We start from the raw sequence: 10,297 nt of genomic DNA on the forward strand, positions 1-10,297 counted from the left end.
AATTGAAATTGAAAACGTTCCTGCTTTTTGCACGCTTCGTTTTAATTACGCGTTAAAAAGACGTTTTTTTAGACACGTTTCATGCACACAAAAAGTGCAAAAACTCAAAAATAGTCATAAATAAACCATGGAGGAGAGAGACTGCTCCCTTTACTGAATGCGGTGTAAGCTTCGTATCTGTGTGTGTGTGCGCGCGCGCGCGTGTGTCTGTGTGTGGTTGGGTTTGTTGCTGGTCTCAGTTGAGTGTGTATCAGCTGATGCCAGAAGCAGATAAGCTGCCGTCTGCACAGACGAGAGGAACGAGACTGAGCAGCAAGCAGTTTTTTTTTTTTTTTTTAGGTGGACAAAAGTAGAGGACAGCGAGCGTCCACAGTTCCCGAGGAGGCAATAATGGACGCGGTCGACTCGATAGATCTGGAGGTACAGCATTCAGGGTGGTATGTCGTTTTTGCTAATGGGGGTGGGGTGGGTGGAATTGTGGGGGGGGGGGGGGTGCAATGGAAATAATTAAAAATGAAAAAAAAAATATTTATGTGATTAATTTAAACGTGCAATTCAAGACCAAAAAACTGCACTGACACGTACTTGTGGATTCCGTTTTTTTTAATTATTATTATCATGACTTAGATCATAATATTCGCTTTACGAACCGCCCTCCTAACAATAAATAATTTAACAATAATTTAGTTCTTCTGTTTGTTCGAGGAGCTCAAACAACCTTGTATTTTACAACATGAATAAATCGCTTTTTTTTCTTGTTTTTTTTTTCTTTGTTGTTCATGCTCAGCGTTTAAGACAAAGAGTCCAACGTATAAAAACAACAAAAACAAACAAAACAAACAAACAAAGACTTCGAGGAAACAAGATGACACATAAAGATCACAATAAGAGTGACGGAAGTCCATGAAGTGTTTCCATAGTGTTCAAGTCTCATCATCATGGAGGTTTGCTTGTATATCCACATTGAAAGGCTCTGTACATCTTTCTTCGTGCAACATCGCCAGTTCGTCATCCATCTTTCCCTCCACGATTGGGAATCAGAAAAAGGAGATAATCCTTTTTTTTCCTTTTTTTAAATTTTTTTAAATAAGGGGCGATGTGATGAGCTGCTCACATGCAAGAGGGAATCGAGGAGGAGGATTTCATGCTGCAACATTTGCAGGGGGCGGGTGCCTTGGCGGAGGTCATAGCTTTCACGTCTCCACCGGGCTCGGTACCATACTGTTGGGGGTGTCCGGTAACTGAGAGGATAAGGATGTGACGTCACTTCCTGACGAGTTGCCCAGAGAGCCTGACTCAGAGAAAGACACCTGCAGACACAAGCCAATGCAAAATGTTTGGATGCTATTTCTTAGATTGTATTTCCACATTTTTTTCTTATTTGTCACATGTAACCCACAAATGCAATGTAAAACCGTACAACATACAATAGATTTTAAAATAAATTGTTTTAATACATTTCTAAATATAAACCGAATGGGCTGAACACGTTTTCATGCTTTATTTTATATGACTCAAATATACGACAGTTGCTGAAAAAGTGCCGTTTCAAGCAACAAGTTTGCAACATACTGTCCAATTAATTCAATTGGCGAGACAATATTTCAGGTGCGCTTCAACACTAAAAGTGGAACTCATTTATTGTACAGATTCACAACACTTAAATGTATAACATTTGTTCATCTTTCATTTGTAATTTTGATGATCATATCTCACACCAAAAAAAAAGAAAATCCCACCAAAAGCCAACATCTCATGAGAATACCAAATAAGAAACAATAAGAACTCATTAAAATTTTATTATATGTGTGTGTGTGTACAGAGATTTTGATTTCTTGAACCAATTGTTGTTTTATATCATCTTCTAATTTATTGAGACATAATTCATAGTTGAGCAACGTATGAGTAAAAGTATTGGGACATGTCTTTTTTTTTCCGACACTTAAACTCAAATATCTTTCAAAGACATTTTTGGACAGTCTAGCTTTTTGTGGTCCTTTTCCACATCCTACTATACCAAGAAATTATGCTAGACAGAGAGAGAGAGAGAGAGAGAGAGAGTCACCCACCAGTTGTTGGAAGGCAGGTTGGTCCAGGTCACTCTGCAGGGCAAACTCGCTGAGGGCCTTCCAAGGCGGCTGGTATGTCTGAACCTCCACCGGGTTGCCCTGCACTGTGCTCTCGTGTCGGATGGGACTTCCGGCCACCAAGGGCGTTCCCGTCAGCCCCTGCAGGTTCTGATGGCCGTTAAAAAAAAATAAAAAAGACTGTCATTTGTATTATTTTGCAAGATTGCGCAAAAGTGTGCAGCACAGGGTGCCGTTGAGATGCTCCCATTTCACCCCCCAAAAATTTATATTTGACATTGAACTTCAGATTCATTGCATGAAACACATTTTCTATAATAATCTCTGCTGGCCGCCAAAGGCAATGCCTGACAGGACAGAATGTCCCGTTATGCATAAAAGTCAAGCTCCCACACTTTTTTTTCTTTCATTGCTAGTAGACCATCGACATGCAAACAGCAAAACACGTGCACATGCCAACATGGTGGACATGTTCAGCTATCGTACGTGAAGAATTTTGGTGGCGTTTCACTGAGCATCAGTTAGCAGACTGACCATAACGAATATACTTCAAATTTCTGAAATGGTTTTTAAATCAATTGATTTTCTTCACTTCACAACAGCGTGGACTCAGTAAGCTTGACACCATCCAACTATACACGTAATAGAATGCAAATAACACAAGTATAAATATTTACTTGGTAACTATCCACTTTTTCAGCTTCCAATCGAAGAAAGACCAAATGATGGATGTAATGTCATTGAAAATATCAGAGAGGCTCTTAAGGTGTCGGTTTGCCCATAGTGACAGAGTGGCACAATGTAATTATAAAAATATTGCTTGTTTAATCAAATACATTTTTCTGGGTAGTAAAACCATGTATTTGTGTGTGTGTGTGTGTGTGTGTGTGTGTGTGTGTGTGTGTGTCATATAAGCACTTACTACACACACTGTAAGTTAACAGAGCAGTGTGTGAGACATGCAAATAATAATAATCAAGTGAAATGAAGGAAACTATTATTCCAGTTTTTGTGCAAATGTTTGGCCACCTCAAAATCGGCTCCGCAAAATGATCAGGACAAATGAGCGATTGTGATGAAAGCGCCAAAGGAACGTCATGATTTTGACCCAGAACACAGCAAAGCCCAGATCTTGACTCTAACTGTTCACACTTTTCAAACAGCGACACGGCATCCGATAATTGACATGACATCAGATCCAGAATCTGGTGTGATGTGCAAAATAGCGGTTGCGCAGTCACAATTGCTTTCAGCACAACTTGGCGGGAGACGAGAGCCTTAAACTACACAATCCTGCCTAGTCCCAACATTACCGACTTCTGTCGCTTGGTCTCTCGCGTCTGTTAATGGCCTCCAAAAGCACAACATAAGCTCACATGGTCCACGAGTGCTGTTTAGGCACGGTTGTCCCTGATGTCTGGCTACAAAGGCAACTGGCAGCAATGTGGACTTCTCGATCAGCCTTTGCACCACAAATGTTGCAAATCATGTTGACGATCTTGTTTGTTCATATTCCAACTCTATAAAACACTGTTGAGAATGTCAGTTCTTCAAAATTGCAATTGCTCCATTATGTGTGCAGACTTCAGGGACAACATGTACGGAATAGTCACAAAGGAAAAAGAGCTCTGGTCAACAGTTTTACAGTTTAACCATTTTAATTAGAAATGGTTTCATGTGTCTGAAATCGTACATGTTTAAAACTGGTCGGTCAAAAAAAACAAAACGATTTGGGTCAAAAATTGGACTAAAGACCAACTTGGGTCAATTTGACCCGATTTTGGGGGTTGCACATTTTTTGTGCAAAAAAACAACAAAAAGTTGGGTCAAATTGACTCATGTAGTAGATCAATACAGAAAATAGAAAAAGCTATCATGACTCATGCGCACGCACATGTACACACAAAAACAACATTGCCTTTTCCTTCCAGGTGTTTTGATAGCCGCCTTCACGGGCATTCAGATGACTGGATGCGGCTTATAACCCAATTTGGGTTTTTAAAAGAAAAAAATGGGTTGTTTTCTTTTTTTTTTTTTGCAAAGCAACCCAATTTTTTTTGTCCAAAACAGCCCAAAGGAAAAGATTGTTTCGTACCAAACGACTCAAACATGGATCAGATTGACCCAGATAGTGATTAAATTGGAGCGGGGGGGTTGGGGTGATGTTGATTTCAAAAATGTCTTCATTTTTTTTCCAAAAATATCAGGTTTTTGAGATATTTAAATGTTTTGTTTGGGTTTTTGACCTATGAAGAGCTTGTGCCACAAAGATTTTAACCATTAATTGTAATTTATAGTTATGACGTTTAAGAAAAAAACAAACACCTGTTGCTTGACCGAATCATTAATTCATAAATAAACTAAAAAAATTAAAAATTCTGGACTCCTAGGCCAAATCTGTGCTTGTATATTCATTGACCATTTAGCCACTTCAACCCCAATTCATTCAAATGTTTTATTAATTTTGCTTTTGCCCCCCCCCCCAAAAAAAACATAATAGTCCAAAAAAATAGTCCATTTGATCATAATGGTCAATGGAAAATGGAGTGCACTGTCGCTTGTATCCAAAACAAATGTTGACCAAAACACTGAGCCTCATTTTCTCTTTTTTGAAAGCATATCAGAGTGTACATATGCCCCCGCTACACAGTCATGTCAACATACGAAACGGTTTTCCTTTCAAATAACCTTCAGGATACCTTGCCATACACTGACCAAAGGCAGAACCCAGTTTATTTTTCCTCTTTTGGTCAAGTTTTAAATCCATCCGTGCTCTGTTTCACCAGCTAGCTAGCGCTAAATTAAGCTAACTGTCTCTTCTCCGGGTTAGCAAACTCCTTTTGTGTTAGCATGCCGTAAAAGACCAACAGCAATGGAACAACAAAGGTGTTGATGCACTGCCTAAATGTGATTTATTGACTGATTGATTAACTGTTATAATGCTTATTATCCAGCTAAACATTCTCTTACATGCACAAACTCTTCATGGTGTGGGATCTCGTGTCACAAGGTAATTTGTACGTACGACGATGCACGCACGTTGCCATCTCCTGCGACACCAATATAGTACGATTCATTCTCACTTAAATCCGAAAATTCGGATTCTGCATTCGTTTTGAAACAACTCGTTCGCATCTCAGTTTGAGTCACCACCAAGTCGTGCACAGCCCAACTCTGTTGGAGCGAATACTACGGTACATATTGCACTCTTGTTATTATCATTATAAAACCCGCTGTGCTAGAGCAAAAAAACAAGCACAGATTCGCAATGTGTGCAAATAAAAAAACAAAATCATTGAGAACAGTTTACTAGCATTTCTGATTAGAACAGCTAGTAAAAATGTGTTGACCAGTGCAGGCGAATAACAGTCCGGGCTTTCAGTCTCACAGGGGGCCACAATATTAGGTACACCTGTTTTCTATTTCCTACCGAAGAAATGGGGTACACCCTGTACTGCTTGCCAGCCAATTACAAAGCCACCAATTGAAAAACAAGCATTCACACTCACATTCACACCAAAGTTGAATGAGGCTCGCATGCGTGTTTTTGAGATGTGGGAGCAAGTCCAAGTAACCCACACAAAAATGTGTTTTTATATATTTTGGCATGTTCCGAATCTTTTTTCCATTCTTCCCCCTCCCATCCAAAACTAACATGTGGTTCTTCTGCTGTTTTGTGTCCTTTCACCATTCAACATACCCAACACATCAGGCTAATTCTGGACACACGCGCTCATGACAATAACATTTAATTGCACTCTTCCTTATTAATCCCTGGGCGCATATAGACAAGAAGCCATTCCGGCTTGCATTCAGGGCAGATGGGAAATTTAGTCTTCAATGAAGCGAACATGCACGATTTTTAGATTGAAGCAGAAAACCCCACACAAGCGAATTGTGAGCCATATGCGCGCACCACTGCAACACCGGGCTGCCACATAATCTCATAAACATCAAATAAAATAAAAAGGGGAACATAGTTTCCCCTTGGAATGTGCTGAACCTTTCACTTGTGCCGGTAAACATAAAATATTTGAACCCAGAACCTCAGAACTGTGAGGCAGACATGCTAACCACTAAAACGCCTTTCTGTCAGGAGAGTGACATTAATCGTTTGTAATGTCAGGGATTAATTTGTTCATCTATATTTTTGCACAGAAAGTAACTGTCTGGAATGTTTTGACCACCTCTCAGTTAAAATAACATTCAGCATCCAATATTCAGGAGCTCAATATTAAATACATTTTTGCCAGATTACCTCGACAGTAAATATAATTTGAAGTTTGCATTGACTATAGAAGGCCGGTGGTGGGCAAAGTATGGCCCAGGATCCACATATGGCCCACTCCCTTCTTGAATTTACATTATCAAACGCCATATCATACGTATTTGAGTTCATTCAGCTCTTTTCCCACTAAAATTGATTCATCAAAGAATATTTGTAAGTGGTTCATTGATTAATATGTAAAAAATGTAACATTACACATGTGATATTGTATGTTGCAAAAATATCAAATGATTAAATATCAAGGACAATGCATTGAATCATTGGTTCATTGAAATTGAATGATTTATAAATAATACCACTATGTCATGTTCTGATTCAAATACACTATTTCACTCACAAATTTGAACATGTTTTTTTTCCAATTCAATCTTGCCTTGTGCACAAATGTTGTGACACACCCGTTTGTTTAAAAACTAGACATACTTCTGGATCAAAAATTTCCCCGCCCCTGAAATAAATGTTTTGAATACTTTTTGATATCAACCCAATGCATAGCAAGATGGTTCCAATAAAATGTCCACCATGTACACCAAATCTAAATCTCATATTTCATCTTTTTTTTGTTTTTTAGGCCAAACAAAATCATTTCATTCATTACAGCCATAACTCTCTCCATGCTTCTTCAATGCATCGTAATAGACAGTATTTTCACATATATGTAAAATATATGTATAACTTTAAATTGAGCTCAGACGACCTGGTTTTGTTGAATTGATTTGCCTCTATTTGTTGTTTGTTACTCTGACTGTTCGTTTTGCTCTGTTTCCCCCGTTTTCTTATTTTGCTTGCGTATCGTCTTAATGTCGTTTATTCATTCGCGTCGCAGGGATGGAGCTGGCAAAATTGACACCAAAGGCAAGACGGCAGCATGCACGCCAACGTTCACGAGAAGTAATGGAAGCGTGCTGGACTTACGAAGATGCTTACAGTCTTATCACTGTGCTGCTGTTGCTGGAGCTGCTTGATGAGCAGCGACTTCTTCTTGTCCTTGCAACGCTTGTTCTGGAACCACACGCGGATGACTCGGGGACTCAGGCCGGTCATCTCCACCAGCTGCTCCTTCATGAGCGCGTCGGGCCGCGGGTTGGCGTTGTAACAAGTCCGCAGCGTGTGCAGCTGCTTCTCGTTCAGCACCGTGCGTACCCGCGTCGTCTTCTCCGACTGCTTGTGCACGTGGTTGCGATGCGGGGCCTGCCGCACCGTCACCGGCTCTGCACGCAAAGGGCCGACGAGTTCCGTTAAACCAGAGTCTTAGCTGTATGTCTTTGGAACGAACGTACTAACGCTATAAACACAGAGGGGAAGAAAAAAAAACCCCGGAACCTCCAATTCACCCCTAGTCCACCGTAAAAATCCTGAGAAATAACCATTTCTTTCATTTTTACAGTTTGCTATTCATTTTTACCTTTCTGATCTAGAACAGACCTTTACGCACGCACGTTAAGCATTCCAATATATTTGACAGTTTTGTGCCTGTTGTAGTCGATGTGTGAATTTAACATTATTTTAAAATTCCACAACATAATTCCGAAAGAGTGTGTAAATTGGTAGCTCTCAGACTCGCGCGCGCGCACACACTCTCTCTCACACACACACGCACACACACACACACACACACACACACACACACACACACACACGCGTAATTGCGTCTTATTCAGATCATGACAGCGGCACAGGAGCTTCGCCTTAATGGGATCAATGATGACAATTCAGCCCGTACTCCAGGAGAGTTTGACTAACTGCACCATGCACTTTTTAAAATTTAGAAATGCCCAATAGCGACGTGTCTACTTTTAAAATGTAGTATCCCCCCCCCCCCCTCCAACTAAATTCTATTTTTGAAAAATAGATTTTTGTCGTAAAAATGTGAAAATAAAATTAGCCTAAAAAACGATTAATCATACTATAAGTGTCATATATTAATCAACACGAAATCATACCGGGAAATCCTGTGATATATCAACATTTTTATATTTTATATTTTTAATTATTTTTCCAATCGAACGGACAATCGCATTTTCTGCTCACGTGTGATCGTCTTTCTTGGGTATTTTTTTTTTCCCGAGACGATCAAACTGCCGCCAATATCGATAGATATCATCATTTTAAAACATTTGTAACAAAAACATATCAACACTAGCAACCTCGCTCTCATATATTTGATATAAAATCCATTATATTAAACATTAAAGTAAATTTGTGTGATCGAATCTATTCCGTTTGTTTAATTTATGTATTACCCTGCTTTTACACATCTCAGTTAAGGTTGTTGTTGTTGTTTTTTTGTTTCAGTTGTAACCCGAAGTGACAATAACAGGACTGCCACTCTCTTTAGTGTTACTGATATTCAGGTTTTTCGTCAATGAGCACTTATTGTTTAAATGTTTAGTGACGTATTTTAAAAACAGGTTTGTATCGATAAAATTAATGGATGGAGGTCAGACGTATTCAAACATGCTTGCGAACAAATAAAAAAAAGGCTTGGAGCACAGTGACTTAATACGACGACGACTACAGTACTACTATTACTAATAATAACAATAATCACAGATGTCTAAAAAGTAATCCTGAGTACAATGTTGATGTGATGCTTTCGGACCTGCCAGGTGCATGGCTCTGTTGGAGTGCATGTTGTGTGAGGGGCTGACGGGGCTTCCGGCGGAGCCTCTGTCCAGCAGAAGGCTGTGGTCGGCCCGGCACAGGAGCTCGTCCTCCCGCAAGGAGAACTCGTCGCCGGGCAGCAGTTGGCGGCTGCACACCGAGCAGCGGAAGCACTCGATGTGGTAAACGTTGTCCCGGGCCCTCATCACCAGGTCGCTGCTACTGAAGCCCAGGTTGCACTTTGCGCACTTGATGCCGAACAACCTGCGAGCCGGAGTGGGATACAAAACAAACATCTTTGAATGCCGTTTGGGCACTTCTTTTTCTTTTTTTTTTGTACGTTGTGCCGCCCGAGCAGCGTTACCTGACGTAGTCTCTTTTGCAGTAGGTTTTGCCGTCCCGCACGAAGCAAGTGCAGCTCTCGTCCAGGTACTGGCTGCACTCGGCACACTTGAGGCAGGCTGCGTGCCACTCGAGGTCCGGGGAGACTCTCAGGATGTACTGGTCGTGGATCTGGCTTCCGCATCCCACACACATGGCGAATCCTGGCTTCTCTGCGCACAGCACGGTCGCGCCAGTCATTTTCAAACTCGATTGACATGTTGTCCTCCGAGAATCGATTTGCATTCTGCTAGGTTTTTTTGCAAATGCGAGTAACCGCATTAAAGTCCCGCACGCATTGTTGCATCATTTACAAAAATGCGGGCGTGATGTCGCTGGCTCCTTCCCGCCCCCCCCCAAAAAAAAATACAATAAACAACCCCCCTAACCCACTCTTATACTTACTTTTGGAATGATCCCCCATATCACCCAAGAAAGAAGAGCTGAAAATAATATCCACCATACAGGAAGGAGGAAGGGGCGAGCTGGAGGTGCGCAAAAAAGATGAAGTGTGTGAGGAGTGAGTGAGTGGGAGAGTGGCCCTTCCCGAGGTTGCCTCCCTCACAACTTGAGACAAACCCCGACTGACTGCAAGCAGGACGTCCACGAGGAGGTGGAGGAGGAGGAGTGAGGAAGACCAGGAGGAAAGGGGAGGGGGGGGGGGGGTCACTGAAGAGGCTGCAGGGTCCCACGCGCTGTGCCTGTGACGTCATCACGTCCGAGCACGACCCTCCAATCCCATGTAGTTGTGCTGAAAACAACGATAGGTACTTGAAGCGGTTTTTGAATTGAATTTTTGAATATACTGTATATATCTATGTGTGTGTGTGCGTGTATAGATAGATAGGTAGATAGATAGATGTTGCTTTCGAGCACGTTCATTTTGATCATTTTAATACAATTACGATGAGGAGGACGAGGAGCAGCAGCAGGGCGA

The 10,297-nt window shown here is 41.1% G+C and overlaps 1 protein-coding gene across 2 annotated transcripts; it reads right to left on the bottom strand.

Annotated features, from left to right (window-relative positions):
* Nucleotides 1-584: 584 nt before the first annotated feature.
* isl2b (ISL LIM homeobox 2b) lies at nucleotides 585-9,968 on the bottom strand. Of its 2 annotated transcripts, none has more exons than XM_052062947.1 (6): nucleotides 9,766-9,968; nucleotides 9,344-9,533; nucleotides 8,978-9,243; nucleotides 7,303-7,586; nucleotides 2,070-2,237; nucleotides 585-1,310 (listed from the first exon to the last, which is right to left on the bottom strand). In XM_052062947.1, the coding sequence occupies exons 1-6, from the start codon at nucleotides 9,821-9,823 to the stop codon at nucleotides 1,194-1,196; spliced, it is 1,083 nt and encodes a 360-aa protein (XP_051918907.1). In that variant the 5' UTR covers nucleotides 9,824-9,968; the 3' UTR covers nucleotides 585-1,193. The 2 variants fall into 2 exon arrangements, with proteins under 2 accessions (XP_051918907.1, XP_051918906.1); XM_052062946.1 differs by having other exon boundaries at nucleotides 7,291-7,586.
* Nucleotides 9,969-10,297: the final 329 nt, after the last annotated feature.

This window comes from Hippocampus zosterae, chromosome 4 (genome assembly GCF_025434085.1).
Source record: "Hippocampus zosterae strain Florida chromosome 4, ASM2543408v3, whole genome shotgun sequence".
Taxonomy (NCBI): domain Eukaryota; kingdom Metazoa; phylum Chordata; class Actinopteri; order Syngnathiformes; family Syngnathidae; genus Hippocampus; species Hippocampus zosterae.